Source organism: Mercurialis annua, linkage group LG2, assembly GCF_937616625.2.
Source record: "Mercurialis annua linkage group LG2, ddMerAnnu1.2, whole genome shotgun sequence".
Taxonomy (NCBI): domain Eukaryota; kingdom Viridiplantae; phylum Streptophyta; class Magnoliopsida; order Malpighiales; family Euphorbiaceae; genus Mercurialis; species Mercurialis annua.
The window spans coordinates 10,506,976-10,527,680 of record NC_065571.1 but is presented as its reverse complement, the minus strand read 5'-3'; the positions used below and the strand labels follow the sequence as shown (position 1 = coordinate 10,527,680).

General features: G+C 29.3%; 1 protein-coding gene across 1 annotated transcript; it reads right to left on the bottom strand.

Moving 5' to 3' along the window:
* Positions 1–1,014: 1,014 nt before the first annotated feature.
* On the bottom strand, positions 1,015–20,319 carry LOC126670413 (alpha-copaene synthase-like). The gene is made up of 7 exons (XM_050364127.1): positions 20,127–20,319; positions 19,723–19,987; positions 9,050–9,422; positions 8,090–8,308; positions 7,836–7,977; positions 6,015–6,263; positions 1,015–1,377 (listed from the first exon to the last, which is right to left on the bottom strand). The coding sequence occupies exons 1-7, from the start codon at positions 20,253–20,255 to the stop codon at positions 1,087–1,089; spliced, it is 1,668 nt and encodes a 555-aa protein (XP_050220084.1). The 5' UTR covers positions 20,256–20,319; the 3' UTR covers positions 1,015–1,086.
* Positions 20,320–20,705: the final 386 nt, after the last annotated feature.

Sequence of the window (20,705 nt, the reverse complement as noted above, 5' to 3'; positions counted from 1 at the left end):
TAACAAACATAACCCGCAACCTCATTTAAATTAAGAGAGCGCCTTAGTAATTCATACATCTTGGGGTTATTGCTGCAAGTTCTTTATATTCAAAATATGTTGATCGTCATAACACGGTTCATTAATTTCTAGATTTTTACAAATGCGATTAGAATCAATAAAAATAGAAGTAACCGGTTATTGAGCCGTGATTATCGTACCAATACCTGCCCGGCTGCCCGATACAATCATTATAAGCATTAACATTATTAGATGAAGATTGTCAAACCCTCATAATTTTATCGTACTCAAGGAAACGAAACCAATTTCATTTTGCTGTCGTGTAGGGTAAGAAAATTTGGAAACAATGAACCATTTGCTGACAAGGAACTTGGAATTACTTCCTAAATTTCTGAATAATTGATTAGAGAGGTTGAAACCAATAGCGACCTAAGAAAGATGAATTAAAATTAATTTAAAAATAAAAATTTTAAGAATAGAAATAAGGTTTTAGGGTTTAGAGGAGGAGAAATTTTAGGTAGATTCGGTCTACCATGTAATTGGTAGACCCAGTCAATAAAATTAGGCCATATCATCTAAATAATCAACTGTTAATTTCATTAGAATAATTAATTAAAAATACGTAATTAAATATTTTTTTGAGAAGAAAATTCTTTCGATCTTCTTATTTTGTACGCCTCCGAAACACATCGGTCATTCATTGTTCGTCTTCTTTCATTTTACGCATATCTTTAAAAATATATGTATGTATGCGTGCGCGCTTGAATTGTTGATTCAATAAAATTTGATAGAGAATATCTTTTATTTCTTTTTCCGAGTTTAGTATTCTTTGAGAATCAACAATTGTTTAATCCTAATATTCATTAAAATCAATAGATTTTAGATGCCTATTTTTGGTATTCATTAAAATCAATAAGATTTAAAAGCTATAATAATGACATTAATTTATTAATAAACAGATTTAAAGTTTTTTTTTTGTTATTTTTTTTGACTTCTGCTGCATTAAGAATAAAGTGACTCTTCTAAATCCTTTTACTCATTAACCACTGGTCAAACATAAATTAAACAATTTAGACAAGACATGAATTAAAGAAGGACAGGGTCGACGAGCACAGAGGCAATCAAGTGTTTTATGATATGAGAATTTGTGTATCCATCTTCATCCTTATATATCACATCCATTGCTCGCACAAGATTCAGAATACACTCTAGCAGTGGCATTGGAATTGCAGTTGGGCTGAGGCACCCCTCGTTTATATCTTTCCATGCATTTCTAATCTCATTTTCAAACAATTTCACTGTCTCTTCTTTACATGCACCGTACTGTTTCATGTAGCATTCAACCGCTGAAGCAACATGTTTTCTTGTTTGTTCAAACTGTATATTCATCATGTACATATATAGATTAGGTTAAAAAAAATGTCTTGCATTGCTAAACAAATAACACACATGTTATGACCAATGAGCTATAACTCAAACGGTATAAGCGCTAGACAGCAAACTGATAGGTCGTGGGTTCGATTCTTCCCACAAGCGCTCCCCCTCCCCAATTATCAAAAACAAAAAAAAACACATTTTATGATTGTTTATGCGCGGAATCAGAGGTGGCAAATGGGTGAGTTTGGGTGGGTATGGGTTGGGTTTAAATGGGTAGGGTCACAAATGGGTAATCTACCCATTTATGACCCGTTTTAATTTTATATGGGTGTCCATACCCTTATAACCCTATATGACCCTAACCCACCCATTAACCCACTTTATATATACTAGTTTCGCATTACATGCTATGCACGTGGCTTGTAATGTAACTCGTCAATGTACATATTAATAAATTTATTATAATTATATTAATTTTTTTATTTATAATTAATATTAAATTAGTTAAGAATTTTTATAAAAATAAATATAATATATTCGGTTATTAAATTTTTTTCATACTGAATTTATTCTTCTTTTGGTTTTATAATAACCATAATTAAATAATTAACTTAGTTTTATTAATAATATCTTTAAAAATAATAAGATATAAATTTAAATAATAATATATTGATCAAATATAATATTTTAATTTTATAGTTCAATCAAACTAAAAGATAAGTATTCCTACTAATTTGGAGACAATTTAGTTATTTTTTACATACTAAAAACTAAATTGAAAATAATTTAGCTACCTATTCTAATTAGTATTTTAATTACAATAGTGATTAATTAAATGAGTAATTAGTTAATGACTATAAAACCTTTATTTAGTAATAAACTGAAAAGGATTATTCAGTAAATTTGCCTGTCCCCCCCCCATCCGTGCTTTTATATATAGTACTAGCGTTTCGCCACGTGCTACGCACGTGAGCAACATTTACATGACCCGTTATGTAATTAATAATAAGTATAATATAAATTAAGATAGTTTAGTTGTTAATAAATTGTTATGAATAATCTTTATTTATACGTGCTACACATATAAGTGATAATTATATGACCCGTTGTTTGATTTAAATAGTAATTAAATTATTAAATATAGTATTAGAAGACTTGCAAGTTAGAATTGAAAAAGCATGTAAACTATTACTTTTAATAAATTTATTCATATACAATTTAATTATATAAATAACTATATAATAAAATAAGTTCTTATTTTTATTTTTTGAACGTATCTTTAAATTAAACAAATCCTAATATATTTAAAATATTAATTTTCCATGTAAATAACTTTAAAAGATAAAATAAATCTTCAAAAACCATTTGAAATTCAATTTATATGGCCTGTTATATATAATATTAAATAAAAATTAAATTATTAGATATTAGTGTAGTTTAATTATTACATGTCCCATTTTATTATACTATAATTATCAAATAACTCAATTTTACTGTTCAACAGATTTTTTTTGTCAAACTAACTATTCAATAGATTTTAGTATAATAATGAATCATAAATTACACAGTTAAAGTAAACTTTTTTTAATTAAAATTAAAATTAGAGTTTTCCTCAATTCTCTTCAAACATGGACTAAGTACAGTGAATACATTTCACGTTATATGCTACTTTTTCAACAATTAACCAAACTCATCATTCCGTTATAGTGTTAAATTAGACTTCCATCTAATACTATATTAACCTAGATAAGGCTGAACTGAAAAATGGTAAAATTTTACATAAATAAATGCAGCAAAAAAAAATACAAAAAAATCTAAACTTAAAAAGACTATATCAAATAGTATCACTTATGATTCAAAATATAAGTAAAATGTAATTTTTAAAAAAAGAATATACCATTAGAAGCAATCCGAAGAAAATAAATATTGATAAAAATAATATAAATATCAATCTTGAGCCTCCTTGATCTTCTTTTCAAGAATCCATAAAAGAAGTAAACGTTTTTTTTATGAAATTCCCTTGGAAGCTACACGAAAAATAAAAAAAATTACTTAGTATATTATTAACTCGAAAAAACACTTTCCATAATAATGAAATAATAACATACAAACAAATTTAATAAACTGCATAAAACTTTAGCTGGTAAAGATCACAATCTCGATGTCAATAATAATAGGTTATTTGGATTAATAAGTTTGGTGTCAATTAAATGCATATTGGTATCAATTTATATACTAATTGCGGTGACTATATCTTTTAATGTATTGTTAGGATTCATAATCATGAATAAGTCTTTTTGATTGTAAACTCTTAAACTTTGGCTATTAAAGTGTAAGTTGATTCTTATCTACTCCAAACTTCAGCTATTAAAGATTTTTTTCCGTATTTCTTTTATTAATTAAAGTTAGGCTAGCTTATATTTAATTATCGGTTTAATTTTGCTATAATAATTAGACTTCCACTTAACTAAAATAACTTTGTTAATATGATTAGACTTCTACATTCTTGATAAGATTAAACTTCTAATTAATTTTTATAAAATTTAATTATTTTTTATTAGAATTAGATTTGTACTTAATTTCGTAATTTTTTTAATTATTGACCCTAATATCGTAATTTTGCCTGTCCCCCCCCCCCCTTCCCACATATAAGATAGTTATAGATAGATAGATAGATAGATAATGTTAAAAATTGACTTTTCAAAATTTAAATTATATTACATTTTAATTGTACATCTTGTGAGAATTAATGAATTTTAGAGAGAAACTTTTTAGAGAGAATATGTTTCGGAAAAAAATACTTTCCGAAAAAAAATATTTTCTGAAAAACAATTCCGACAAAAACGTTTTCTTTCTGGAAAAGATATTTTCCGACAAAAAAAAGTATTTTCTGAAAAAAATTTCCGAAAAAAAAATATTTTCCAAAAAAAAAATATTTTCCGAAAAAAAATATTTTCCGAAAAAAAAAACTTTTTTCCGAAAAAAAATATTTTCTGGAAAAAAATATTTTCCGGAAAAAAAATATTTTCTGGAAAAAAAAAGTTTCGGAAAAAAAAATAATATTCTGAAAAAAATATTTTCTGGAAAAAAACAATTCGAGAAAAAAAAAATTCAAAAAAAAAACTTTTTAGTTTATTATGACTTTTAAATATTGATTATGAAATTTAAAATTTATTTGATATTCTAAAAAAATTTATACTCTTAAATTGACATGTGTCATTCAACCAATTTTGCCTATTAGATCATTATGGGTAGAGTGTGGGTACCCATGTCAAACCCTTTTATAACCCTTATTTTAATGGGTTGGAAGATTTTTACCCATTTAATATATAACTACCCTTTTATAACCCATACCCTTTATACAATAGCCTAATGTTTTAAAAAAACCCGACCTTTTAGCCCCTTTTCAATCATACCCTGACGTTGAAAATTTGTCAATTTTACCCTATTTTGCATTTTTGTGTTTCAATTGTACCCTGAAAAATTAAATTAACGTCTTTTGCGTTTGGAAATTTGTTTAAAACATTCTTCATGTCTCGCATATATTGATTGTATATTTTTAAAATTTATTTAAATTTAGTTAAATTAATTAAAAATTTAAATTAGTGTTAATTTGATTATGGTTTTTAGTTAGTTTTTAAAAATAAAGGACTTATTTGTACTTTTTTGAATAAAAAAGAATTTAATTTCATGTTTAGACTTAATTAATTGAATGATTTCATCATTTAAATAAAAAAATTAACAAAAATTAAAATATTGGGGTACAATTGAAAACGGAAAATTCAAAAGTGGGTAAAATTGATAAATTTTCAACGTCGGGGTGGAATTGAAAAAAAGTTTAAAGGTGAGGGGTTTTTGAGTGATTAGGCCTTATACAATGGGTGGGTAAATGGGTATGGATGAAAATTGCCACCTCTAGCGCGGATGAATAAATAACTTACTTTTATTGCACGATTCGAATATAATTTGTAAAATTTATTGCGTAATGGGTACCATCCTACATGGGCTTATGACTGAATTGCTGATGTGATAAAAATTCATATGTTACGACAGCTAAATTAAATCAAAATAGAATCAGTTTGAAAAAAGAAAGCAAAATGATTTTTTATGTCAACAATTTTGATCATTTTGACAAATATATCTCTAAAATAAAATTTGACATGATGATTCCACAATTTTTGCAAAATGGGATAAAAATATCCAACTCTAAGTTTAGATCTATTTTTGAACACATAATTCTCATTTTAATCTCACACATAACCCTTCTTAAACTGAAATAAAATATCAATTCTGCAAAATAATCATTTATAGAATCAAGAATTTATAAAAATGCATCTAGAAAATAAATATAGTGTTAAGTTTGGATATAATCGTTTTAATTATTTAGAATTCAAAATTATATTTTAAGAATATATTTGATCAAAATTGTGGATATAAAAAAATCATTTTGCCAAAATTAAAGTTTGGTGACCTTAAGAAAATAAATTGGTGTTGGTATTCTTTTAAAAATCACTCGACCCACAATTTATTTGACCAGAATGTTCTTATAATTAAATCTTGATTCGAAATTTTTTATATTTTTAGACTTTTGTAAATGTAATCTAATTAAAATTTGGACACAAAATTGATGAATTTACCTCATGAGACATTATATCGTCCATAAGTCTGGAGATAATCGTTGAAGCTCTAATAAGTTTAGGGTCTTCTAAAATCCACTCATAGGCATGTTTTGTTGCAATTTCCCCCAGGCCCAGAAATGAATTTATAGCCAGAAATTGGTAACAAGAAGTTATAAGTGAAACTTCCATATATTCCTCCATTGTTGGAACATAATCTTGCTCGCGCCACTTGGCTTCGGCTAAGTAGGCTCGCATTACTCTCTTTAACTAGATAAAAACAAAATTTAATCAATTTTTTTTAAAGATAGATTTTTAAATAAGATTAAATTATAAAATGATTCATGAACAACCACTATAAGAATTTTCAAAACTCTAAACTACCAACAGAATACATATGAAACCGTAAAAACAAATAAAAAATTAATCGAAAGGGAATAATTAAGCCGAAGTTCCGCAAAAGTTAACACAACGTTTTGTCCGCGATGCAGGGTCTTAATTCATTAGACCCATTCGATTATAATGTAAAATCGCTGACTCCTTAAACTTCATCCGCATCTTCAATATGAATCCAATAAGATAAATCTAAAAAATATTAGAAAGAACTTATACATAATTTAAATCAAAGATAAACAAATTAAAAGACGCATAATTAAGACCCTAACTTTAGAATTTGAAAAAACTATTAAGTGGTTTCCAACCGCCAAAAATCACTTCCTCTAAAAAATTAGTTTCTTCAAACCGCTAAGAAAAATCAAAATTAAGGATTCTATTTTTTTTAAGTTTAAGATCACAAAACCGCTAAAGAAAAAGAAAAACTCGTAACTCGTAAATATTTTAAGAAAATCACTAGAAAAATTAAAAGGTGGGTTAATTTTTTTTTTTTCAAATTATTAAAATATGAGACATCTTCAAATAATTAATTTTATTATAAAATCAAGCTAACTAAATTTTTGAAAGAAATAAGAAAAGGAATGGGGAGGTGGTTTTCTGGCATAAATATCAAAATCACTTTCTTCAAACAATAGTTTTTAGTTTTGTATTTTTAGAGAGAAAAGAGAGGATTCTTTTAGAAAGACTAATTGATCAAATTCAAATACTATGGAAATAAAGCGATAAAATGATGGTAATTTGAACCTATAACCCTTACTATATCCTTTTTATGAATGAAAATTATCGGCATAATAAATAATTTAGTCGCTAAACAATGATACTTTATTTTATAGCACTTTTTTGGACTAATGCGTTAAAACATTATAATTTTTTGGTCCCTTTTCAATCCTACTTTAACATTGAAAACTGGTAAAATTATTCTATTTTGTATTTTTGTGTTTTAATTATATCCTGAAATGTTAAAATGATGTTTTTTCATTTGAAAAAAATTCAAAAGTGTTTTTCATGTCTAACATATACTAATTGTATGTATTTAAAATTTATTTAGATTTAGTTAAATTAATTAATGATTTTTATTAGTTTTAATTTGATTATGGTTTTTAGTTAGTTTTCAAAAATAAAAGACTTATTTGTAGTTTTTTGAATGGAAATGAATTTAATTTTATCCTTAAACTTAGTTAATTGATTGATTTCATCATTTAAGTAAAAAATCTGAAATAGATTACAATTAAATCGAAAAAATGCGAAATAGTGCAAAATTGACCAGTTTTCAACATCAGGGTAGGATCGAAAAGAGGCTAAAAGGTCAGGATTTTTTTAAAGAATTAGGTTTTTTTTTTACTATAGCACATCTAACATTTTAATTTTATCAATTTAATACAACTAGAAAACAGGAATTTATGAAGTATGTGTTGTAACAAAAAAAAATTAAAAGTATATAGCACTTACTGCTTCTTTGGCATAATACAGGGAGTAAAGTGGCTTTTCATCATTAGCAATATTTTCTGCATATTCATTGTAGAGATCCAACAACGTAACATAGATCAACTTCATGTACTCTGGAAGAGTATCTTTGGCCTTAATATCCCACCTGAAAATTAGGAATCATCAAACAATCTTCCAATGCAAAAATTAAAAATTGAGTTCAGATTAATAATATAACCTTTTGATTACAATAATTAAATTAATAATTAATTTATGACCTTTGAATAGCATCTGTTAAAATCTCAGCTTCTTCAAATGTAGCATAGTTATCATAAGTATCATCCAATAAGGATACAGTTGCGGCTATTTTTGTCATCATTATTCTTGCAAAAGAATATTTTGGTTGAAAGTAAATTCCCATCATCCAAAAGTACAACTCCACAAGTCTGTCTCTTGCATAAGGTAAATTAGTTGCCACATCCAAACTTTTCCACCACCTAAATCCACAATAATAAATAATTTTGAAAATGTAGCTTAGTACAAAACTGTATGAATTTCTTCGTATAAACTGTATGAATACTTAAATATACTTTTTTATTTTAAGAATTTTAGTTAAGCATAGTATTATTTTTTGTAATTGTGATATTTTTAAAGATTATTTTAGTTGAGCATAGTATTAAACTAAAATGATGGCATGATTGCAACAAATCTTAAAAGATAGGATATAACTGTAAAAATTACAAACTAAACTAAATGTTATTGATGATAAAAAGAATTGCAATATATATATAATCATCAAACCATAATAAATCTAAGATATTGTTTGGATTAAGGGACTTGGATGATTAAAATCCAAAAATTAAATATTCCAGATTTAGACAATTGGTCGTTTGGTATAGGATATAGAGTTGTAAAATTCATAAATTTTGAGCATAGATCATTTTTAAAAAAAAAATCATTTGAATACCCACCTCATAAGTGAAAAAAGTTAAAATTCATCAGTCGTTTAATATTCTCATAAATCAAAGGGTTTTTATGTTCAATTCAAAAGATATAATTTATAAATTTATGGATTTTACATTCAATAAATTTGAAATTTTTAGATTAAATAAAATGCACGATTTTAAAATTCCTAAATTCAACCGAGCCTAAAATCTAGATTATGATAGGTTTTTTATTTGATTAATTATTAAAAGAAAGTGAATATTTTTTTTGTAACTAAAAGAAAGTGAACTTACTTTGTGACACTATAGAGCTCCTTTTGATGTAATTTTTGCAACATATTGAAATCCAATTTAGCGAATTTCAACAACGTCTCGTCGTATGACTTCTCCATAGGATAGACATCAATATAGTACCTTGTCTCTAACCGTGGCAAGCATTTTCGGATAGGACGGTTCAAGGAATGACTTACACGTGTCGCTAGATGATTGGTTAATCCAGGCAACAATGATTGAAGAGTCTCTGTGGCGAAAGCTAAGGCGTCATCTAGTATTACCTCTCCTCGGATGCTAAGATGCGCTGCCTCGTACAAACTTAGCATGCTCAATACATCATTGGTTATGGATGTCTTAAAATTACCATTACTTTCTTTGAATCTCTCAAATATTTCTGTATGATCAGAAAAATAATAATTAAACAATTGATTTAAAAGTCTAAGTGATATCAACTTATTAATTATTCTATGTTTCAATTTAATCAGACCTTTAGTTTAAGTTAAAACATTAATGCACAATAAAATATTTAAGAATATAAGTTTATATGACAACCAGTGCAATATAATTTAAGTATTGCTCGCTAATCTGCTTATATATGTATAGTAGCGGTATGTAAGATAAAAGGATTGGGATTCTCTCAAGTTCATTTTGAACTTGAGATGGTCATGTTCACGATCTACACCGTTCATTGTAAAATGAACGTAGATTAAGATACAATTTTAATCAAATTAATCTACACCGTTCATTTTATAATGAACGGTGTAAATCGTGAACATGACCCTCTCAAGTTCAAATAAACTTTAGGAAATTTCAATCCAAGATAAAAATAAACATGGCGGCTGACATAGCTAACGTGACTCTTGATAGGAGTAAAATTACTCCTATATTCCGAGTCGTTTCTAAGCGTATTTAATCACTTTTATCGTATTATGCATACATTATTTAGTATTTTTATGCTTTATGGTGTGTGTTAGTGTTTCAAGGATTATTTAGTGATTATGGAGCATTTTGAGCAATAAAGAGTATAAATCGTGGATTAGATCGAGGTCGTGAAGCTTGGGAATGAAGAAAGCACATTTGCACACATGAAAATCTGACCCCGGCGCATTCATTGGCAATTTTGGAGAAGATAATGACTTCAAATGACTTTATGTTCTTCATAAGAAATAAAGTAGACATCCTAAGCTTTCCAGCGGTTCAAGAACCGACTTATTTGGAGTTTTCTACATCGAGTTATGAAGTTTTGAAGTTAGTAGTTTCGCAGCTGAAATTGTGTCTCGAACGGGAAAGAGTGTCCCGAACGAGAGCTTTGCTCTCGGCAACAAGTTTTTCGAACGTGAATGGTTTGTTCCGTTCGGGAAAGAAGAAAATTGGACATGTCACGAACGGAACTACAGTTTTTCCGAACGGGACAAGAGTAAAACACGCATGCTTCAGGATTTGATTTGGAGTGAAATTCTTCCTCAACTCACAATTACAACTCCTATTACAAATTGATTTGCAATACGAATTAGAAGACTCCGGAACTTCTCCTACTATATAAAGACCTTGTACTAGACTCAATTTAGTATGTAGAATAATTTAGAATACATTAGTTTTAATTATTTTCTCTTAGATTAGCGTTTTAGTTTTCTGTTTCTCAGCAGTTTATAAGTAGTTTATAATTAGTTTCTGCAAGACGATTGTTGAAGATTTCAAGCTTAATCAAGACGATTCTTTCCGAAATTGACAACTCCGGTATTTATTGTTTAATTATGCTTTCTTCTTCATCATCCTTCTTGTTTTGTTTCAGTTTTAATATGAGTAACTAAAACCCTTGTTCGAGGGTTGATATGAACTTATAAATTGGTAATTACTTGGATTTGATGGATTAGTGTTAATTCGTGTCTTAATTATTAATCTTATTGCTTGGATTAAATTAGCTACTTAGTTCATGATTTTGTGTTTAATTAACTAATTGAGAGATTGTTAATTAAATAGACATAGATAATTAAGAACTTAAAGAAAAACGCCGTGAGAGCGGGTTGGAATTTAGGTAGTCGTTGAGTTTGCTTCATAATTATAATTTGATTATCTAATTCAGTTTTAATATCGTGAGAGCGAGTTAATAATTGGTTAGTTAATTAGGTTGTGATTTTATTCGGATCTTTGAGGCTTGAGAGGGCGGGATTCGGTGCTTTAGAATAGCTCGATTCGCGATAAAATCACTAAGAAATCCTATTCCATAATTTTACTTATTTATTTGGGATTATCAATCCTTGAACTTTTTAATCTTATTGTTTTAAACCCTATTTTATTATTTGTTTTCAGTTTATATTAGTTTAATTAAATTACAAATCCTATTGATTTTTCTAGCTAGCCGATTAAAGAATATTTGAAATTAGTGATTAAGTCCATTGTCTCTGTGGGATCGATACTTGGTCTTCCAAGTTATATTACTTGAGCGATATCGTACACTTGCGATTATTTTCCAACAAGTTTTTGGCGCCGTTGCCGGGGACAATTGCGTACTTAATAAATTAAGAGCATTATATTCTTGATTGTGTTAGCTTTTATTTTCTGTTTTTTATTTTTATTTTTTTGTGTTTATTGGATTTTACGTGGGGTGTTCTTGTTTTTGGGTGTGCAGGAAATTTGATATTTGTTGGTTTTTCCTCAATTTGTTTTTGGTGTACCTATTTTGGAAAGAGTAATGGCATGGAATCAAAATTATATGCAGTACCGAAATTTTCAGTATAACTGTGAAATTTGTGGGGATTTTGGTCATACTCGAGCTGACTGTCATGTACTCTATCCAGATTGGAATGGACATGCCAACTATATGGGTGATCAATGGCAAGATAGTGAAACTTATGGTTGGAACGATACTTGGGAGAACTTCAATGAAAATTTGAACTTTAATTCAAGTTATCACCCACATCAAAACGAATGGGATTTCAATTCCAACTTTGATAATGAACCACAACAATCACCGGATTTTCAGCAAAATTGGAATGTGGATGAAGGAAGCAAGATTGACGAATTCATTGAGGAGATGAGAACCGGTTTCCAAAATCAAGCCGCGGTCAACCACCGTCTTGAGACGCAAATTTCTCAATTGGCTATTTTGATTTAAAATATAGCTCAAGATGGTCTACCATCTACAACAGAATCAAATCTAAAAGAGCAAGTAAAAGTAATTGAGCTTCGAAGCGGAAAATCACTTTACAATCCATATGTTACGAAGGTGGTTCAAGTTGACGATGTGCCGATCAATAGTGAGGATGAGATAGCTGAAATTCCATATGTCAATGCCTTAGTTGGACATCATCCAACAAAGGTACATGTAGAGGTCGAAAAAGAACAGTGTGAGGATGGTGAACTTGAAACTCCGATTTTCCACCCAATTACAACATCCATGAGTTTAAATAATGAAAGTGGAGAGCAATTTGGTATTACGGTACTCTACGAGGAATTTAATAAAACCTTTGATTTCAAAGATCCATTCTTAGAAGGGTTTGATTCCGAGTATGATGGAAATAATACTAAACATATGAATATGCTTCATACTCCTCATGTTCTCTACTATAGAGTACAAGCATACTCTATATCATCCGAGTTTTTCTTGAAGGAGCCAACAAGGAAAAAGAGGGAGAAGATGCTACCAAGACGGCTTCCTCATGTTAGGTTTTATTTTTAGCAACCTTACGCGAAGAGTCTAGCTTTAGACTCTAACTAAAGCGCACTTGGGAGGCAATCCCAAGAGGTATTATTTTGCTTTCATCTTACACTCATGTTTTTCAATTTTTTTATTTCATTACACTGAGGACATTGCATGAAATAGTGTGAGGATGGAGGAAAAACATATCGTTTAGTTAGGATTTTTATTTATTTATTATTGTTTGTTTATTTATGTTTTCTTAGGTTTAGTTTGTGTTTGTTTTTATTATTGTTGTTTTTCTTGTGTTTTTGTGTTTTAGTAGATAGTATTAGGGTGTTTTAGGATATTTATAGTTTATTTCAATGCCTTGTATCGTTTTAAATCTTTGTCTTTCAATTATGAAAAAAGTGTTAGTTGATTTGGTGTTATCTTTTAAATTTGTCAATCTTAGATTTTCCCGAATCGATGAATGTATGAACGCGATTTCTTAATTCGACAATTGATAAGTGATGCTTGCTTAATAACTTAATAATTCGTTGACATAATCCGATGAAATAAGGGTGAATTCAAAATTTAGACTTGTTCAAATCGTTGAAACATAATTGAATAACTTGATGCGGATTCATGACATGTCGATTGTTTATTTTTATAATCGTTTTCAACTTTTGGCATAAGTAGCATAATTTTTGTAGGAATTGAGTTTATGGCATAACACTACACACTTTTGAGAGTTTTGAGCTTAATTTTCTTGTTGTGAGTGTTGATTTCATGTTTTATTCCTAGAACTTGCTCGGTGTCCGTTTAAAGTTACACGATTGAGTTTTCAACAATTAGATGATTATGGCAATTAGGTATTACCTTTCTTTTAGACCACTAAATAGACTACCCTTATCCCCTAGATTACACCAATTTGAGCCTTAAACCTTTTTTATTGTTTTTACCATATTTTACCATTTACCGTTCTATGTTTTACCTCTTTTGTTTACCTTATCGACTTTATATATTATTTGCTATGATTATGATGAATATAGGTGATTAATAACTCAAGATTAGTGAAAAGAGAAAGTGAACTACATTGTGCTTAAAAGATTAAGTTTGCGCCTTGAAAAAGATTGAAAGAAAAGAAAAAAAAAGAGATAGAAATTTGCAAGCAAAAAGCTTCAAAAAGAAGAAAAATTCTGAGATTGCAAAAAGCAATGAGTAGAGCGTAATTCAAAAAAAGAAAAGAAAGTTATGAGTTCATATAAACGCAAAACCGGAGTTATATCAACCTAGAAGTTAATAGTAGTAATAAATAGTGTATTAAGTTGATAATTAGCCTTTGTTTAAACCTTTTTACCTACCCTTTACCTTAGCCACATTACAACCCAATAAAAGACCATATGATTTTTGTTGATTACCGAATCAAGTAGCGGAGTCCGGGACTATGAGCAAGCTTATGGTGAGTATTCATGTTTTCAATTGTGAGCTTTCTTTGTTATATACCCTACTTGTTGAAATATTGATGCCATTAGCTTAGTTTTTACTAAATTGTACTATGATTTGCCTAAGTGAGAAATCAATTATTTTCCATGTCCCGCAAGTGATAGTAAAGCTTGAAGTGTGATTCAATTTGACCTTGTACTAATGAGTTAGTAACCGTTGTTATATTGAATTATGTCATAAAATTATTATTATTATTTGATTGCATCATTATTTAGTTGTCGGGTTTAGAAGTTTGTTTTTCATATTGTTCATAGGTTTGGGGATTTCTATTATTGATATATTTTCAAGATTGTGCTAAGTTTTCTAACATGTTTTGTAGAGTAAGATTTATTTCTTGCTTGAGGACAAGCAAAGGGTAAGTGTGAGGATGTTTGATAGGAGTAAAATTACTCCTATATTCCGAGTCGTTTCTAAGCGTATTTAATCACTTTTATCGTATTATGCATACATTATTTAGTATTTTTATGCTTTATGGTGTGTGTTAGTGTTTCAAGGATTATTTAGTGATTATGGAGCATTTTGAGCAATAAAGAGTATAAATCGTGGATTAGATCGAGGTCGTGAAGCTTGGGAATGAAGAAAGCACATTTGCACACATGAAAATCTGACCCCGGCGCATTCATTGGCAATTTTGGAGCTGATAATGACTTCAAATGACTTTATGTTCTTCATAAGAAATAAAGTAGACATCCTAAGCTTTCCAGCGGTTCAAGAACCGACTCATTTGGAGTTTTCTACATCGAGTTATGAAGTTTTGAAGTTAGTAGTTTCGCAGCTGAAATTGTGTCTCGAACGGGAAAGAGTGTCCCGAACGAGAGCTTTGCTCTCGGCAACAAGTTTTTCGAACGTGAATGGTTTGTTCCGTTCGGGAAAGAAGAAAATTGGACATGTCACGAACGGAACTACAGTTTTCCCGAACGGGACAAGAGTAAAACACGCATGCTTCAGGATTTGATTTGGAGTGAAATTCTTCCTCAACTCACAATTACAACTCCTATTACAAATTGATTTGCAATACGAATTAGAAGACTCCGGAACTTCTCCTACTATATAAAGACCTTGTACTAGACTCAATTTAGTATGTAGAATAATTTAGAATACATTAGTTTTAATTATTTTCTCTTAGATTAGCGTTTTAGTTTTCTGTTTCTCAGCAGTTTATAAGTAGTTTATAATTAGTTTCTGCAAGACGATTGTTGAAGATTTCAAGCTTAATCAAGACGATTCTTTCCGAAATTGACAACTCCGGTATTTATTGTTTAATTATGCTTTCTTCTTCATCATCCTTCTTGTTTTGTTTCAGTTTTAATATGAGTAACTAAAACCCTTGTTCGAGGGTTGATATGAACTTATAAATTGGTAATTACTTGGATTTGATGGATTAGTGTTAATTCGTGTCTTAATTATTAATCTTATTGCTTGGATTAAATTAGCTACTTAGTTCATGATTTTGTGTTTAATTAACTAATTGAGAGATTGTTAATTAAATAGACATAGATAATTAAGAACTTAAAGAAAAACGCCGTGAGAGCGGGTTGGAATTTAGGTAGTCGTTGAGTTTGCTTCATAATTATAATTTGATTATCTAATTCAGTTTTAATATCGTGAGAGCGAGTTAATAATTGGTTAGTTAATTAGGTTGTGATTTTATTCGGATCTTTGAGGCTTGAGAGGGCGGGATTCGGTGCTTTAGAATAGCTCGATTCGCGATAAAATCACTAAGAAATCCTATTCCATAATTTTACTTATTTATTTGGGATTATCAATCCTTGAACTTTTTAATCTTATTGTTTTAAACCCTATTTTATTATTTGTTTTCAGTTTATATTAGTTTAATTAAATTACAAATCCTATTGATTTTTCTAGCTAGCCGATTAAAGAATATTTGAAATTAGTGATTAAGTCCATTGTCTCTGTGGGATCGATACTTGTATCGTTTTAAATCTTTGTCTTTCAATTATGAAAAAAGTGTTAGTTGATTTGGTGTTATCTTTTAAATTTGTCAATCTTAGATTTTCCCGAATCGATGAATGTATGAACGCGATTTCTTAATTCGACAATTGATAAGTGATGCTTGCTTAATAACTTAATAATTCGTTGACATAATCCGATGAAATAAGGGTGAATTCAAAATTTAGACTTGTTCAAATCGTTGAAACATAATTGAATAACTTGATGCGGATTCATGACATGTCGATTGTTTATTTTTATAATCGTTTTCAACTTTTGGCATAAGTAGCATAATTTTTGTAGGAATTGAGTTTATGGCATAACACTACACACTTTTGAGAGTTTTGAGCTTAATTTTCTTGTTGTGAGTGTTGATTTCATGTTTTATTCCTAGAACTTGCTCGGTGTCCGTTTAAAGTTACACGATTGAGTTTTCAACAATTAGATGATTATGGCAATTAGGTATTACCTTTCTTTTAGACCACTAAATAGACTACCCTTATCCCCTAGATTACACCAATTTGAGCCTTAAACCTTTTTTATTGTTTTTACCATATTTTACCATTTACCGTTCTATGTTTTACCTCTTTTGTTTACCTTATCGACTTTATATATTATTTGCTATGATTATGATGAATATAGGTGATTAATAACTCAAGATTAGTGAAAAGAGAAAGTGAACTACATTGTGCTTAAAAGATTAAGTTTGCGCCTTGAAAAAGATTGAAAGAAAAGAAAAAAAAAAGAGATAGAAATTTGCAAGCAAAAAGCTTCAAAAAGAAGAAAAATTCTGAGATTGCAAAAAGCAATGAGTAGAGCGTAATTCAAAAAAAGAAAAGAAAGTTATGAGTTCATATAAACGCAAAATCGGAGTTATATCAACCTAGAAGTTAATAGTAGTAATAAATAGTGTATTAAGTTGATAATTAGCCTTTGTTTAAACCTTTTTACCTACCCTTTACCTTAGCCACATTACAACCCAATAAAAGACCATATGATTTTTGTTGATTACCGAATCAAGTAGCGGAGTCCGGGACTATGAGCAAGCTTATGGTGAGTATTCATGTTTTCAATTGTGAGCTTTCTTTGTTATATACCCTACTTGTTGAAATATTGATGCCATTAGCTTAGTTTTTACTAAATTGTACTATGATTTGCCTAAGTGAGAAATCGATTATTTTCCATGTCCCGCAAGTGATAGTAAAGCTTGAAGTGTGATTCAATTTGACCTTGTACTAATGAGTTAGTAACCGTTGTTATATTGAATTATGTCATAAAATTATTATTATTATTTGATTGCATCATTATTTAGTTGTCGGGTTTAGAAGTTTGTTTTTCATATTGTTCATAGGTTTGGGGATTTCTATTATTGATATATTTTCAAGATTGTGCTAAGTTTTCTAACATGTTTTGTAGAGTAAGATTTATTTCTTGCTTGAGGACAAGCAAAGGGTAAGTGTGAGGATGTTTGATAGGAGTAAAATTACTCCTATATTCCGAGTCGTTTCTAAGCGTATTTAATCACTTTTATCGTATTATGCATACATTATTTAGTATTTTTATGCTTTATGGTGTGTGTTAGTGTTTCAAGGATTATTTAGTGATTATGGAGCATTTTGAGCAATAAAGAGTATAAATCGTGGATTAGATCGAGGTCGTGAAGCTTGGGAATGAAGAAAGCACATTTGCACACATGAAAATCTGACCCCGGCGCATTCATTGGCAATTTTGGAGCAGATAATGACTTCAAATGACTTTATGTTCTTCATAAGAAATAAAGTAGACATCCTAAGCTTTCCAGCGGTTCAAGAACCGACTCATTTGGAGTTTTCTACATCGAGTTATGAAGTTTTGAAGTTAGTAGTTTCGCAGCTGAAATTGTGTCTCGAACGGGAAAGAGTGTCCCGAACGAGAGCTTTGCTCTCGGCAACAAGTTTTTCGAACGTGAATGGTTTGTTCCGTTCGGGAAAGAAGAAAATTGGACATGTCACGAACGGAACTACAGTTTTCCCGAACGGGACAAGAGTAAAACACGCATGCTTCAGGATTTGATTTGGAGTGAAATTCTTCCTCAACTCACAATTACAACTCCTATTACAAATTGATTTGCAATACGAATTAGAAGACTCCGGAACTTCTCCTACTATATAAAGACCTTGTACTAGACTCAATTTAGTATGTAGAATAATTTAGAATACATTAGTTTTAATTATTTTCTCTTAGATTAGCGTTTTAGTTTTCTGTTTCTCAGCAGTTTATAAGTAGTTTATAATTAGTTTCTGCAAGACGATTGTTGAAGATTTCAAGCTTAATCAAGACGATTCTTTCCGAAATTGACAACTCCGGTATTTATTGTTTAATTATGTTTTCTTCTTCATCATCCTTCTTGTTTTGTTTCAGTTTTAATATGAGTAACTAAAACCCTTGTTCGAGGGTTGATATGAACTTATAAATTGGTAATTACTTGGATTTGATGGATTAGTGTTAATTCGTGTCTTAATTATTAATCTTATTGCTTGGATTAAATTAGCTACTTAGTTCATGATTTTGTGTTTAATTAACTAATTGAGAGATTGTTAATTAAATAGACATAGATAATTAAGAACTTAAAGAAAAACGCCGTGAGAGCGGGTTGGAATTTAGGTAGTCGTTGAGTTTGCTTCATAATTATAATTTGATTATCTAATTCAGTTTTAATATCGTGAGAGCGAGTTAATAATTGGTTAGTTAATTAGGTTGTGATTTTATTCGGATCTTTGAGGCTTGAGAGGGCGGGATTCGGTGCTTTAGAATAGCTCGATTCGCGATAAAATCACTAAGAAATCCTATTCCATAATTTTACTTATTTATTTGGGATTATCAATCCTTGAACTTTTTAATCTTATTGTTTTAAACCCTATTTTATTATTTGTTTTCAGTTTATATTAGTTTAATTAAATTACAAATCCTATTGATTTTTCTAGCTAGCCGATTAAAGAATATTTGAAATTAGTGATTAAGTCCATTGTCTCTGTGGGATCGATACTTGGTCTTCCAAGTTATATTACTTGAGCGATATCGTACACTTGCGATTATTTTCCAACAACTCTATATCCTAATCCTATGTTTCACCACTCATTCAACACATAAATTATATTCTGGATTAATCATATAAAAAGTCACGATTTTTGCATGTAATTTTATTTTAAACACGAATTTTAAAAGTTAGCATAAAGAGACACGATCTTTCATTTTTCTTTTTCAAATCTCTTTCTAAAGTGAACTTTGGAGTAATTTTTCTGACTAAAAATTCTAAAGCCTACATTTTCTAGCTGAAAGATAATAAAATTTATTGTCGATTTATAATCTGGGTGTTTTATTGATGGTTTAGTCAACAAAAATGCACTGAAATTATGAATTTATAAAAAAAATGAAAAATTGTGCCTTTATGTGGTAACTTTTAAAAATCGTATTTAAAAATAAAATTATATACGAAGGTCAGGTCGTGATTTTTTTTTATATAATTAACCCTTATACTCGTTCGAATCAAGGGGAAATAAGAGGCAAAAAGTGGGTACACCAGTCTTTAACTACACATGTACATGTACATATTACTCTTGGTTATAAAGGGATTAATTACCAGATGAAACCTTAATTCCATGCTGTCTGAGCAGTCGAAATCGAAGAGCAACAGTGTAAAGGTCCTTGATCTCATGGTCGTCGTCGAAAATCTTTTGCAGTGCTTCTTTTATCTCACTCTTGAAATGGTAATCAACGCCTAACCGCTGAACCGCATCAATCAAACCCAATAATTTGCTAGGCTCACTCTTCATATTGGTTATCAATAGTGTTCTCACTTCTTGCCTTAATCCTTCGTGTTGCTGCTCGTTCGAAGCATCGATTATCTGCTGAAGGAAATTACATTCATGATAGAAATATGTATATGCTGATGAAGCAATTCCACCAAATTTCACAGACCAAAAAACATGGTCTTAACAGTTACATAAAAGAGAAACAAATTGCATGAAAAATAGGGCACTTCACCTTAGAATCAGTGACACAATTGAGAAACTGATCTCCCCATATTGTTGGATGATGAGTAGAAGATGAACGTTTGACATGATTAGATGTTGGAATGTGGATTGAAGAAACTGCTGAAATCTGATTAGACATTATGGGATATCTGCAACTTATCCTTGTACCTTCCTTATGCAAAGTCTTCTATATATTATTAGCATATATATAAGGCAAAGTCTTGTACATTAGTAGCCTAATATGCCAAATATACAAAGAGTAACCATAGGGATATTACAACAATAATTGAGTAATTAAAGGCATATCGATTACTTAAGCGAACATTAGCACTAGAAAGAGATGAAAATATTTGGCCAATACCTTAAAAAAAACCGACTTTGTAACCCCTTTTTGATTCTAGCCTGACGTTGAAAACTTGTCAATTTTACTCTATTTTTTATTTTATCGTTTCAATTGTACTCTGAAATATTAAAATTGACGTCTTCTTCATTTGGAAAAAAATCAAAAACGTTTGCCATGTGTAGCATATATTAATTGTACATGCTTAAAATTTATTTAGATTTAGTTAAATTGATTAAGAATTTAAAT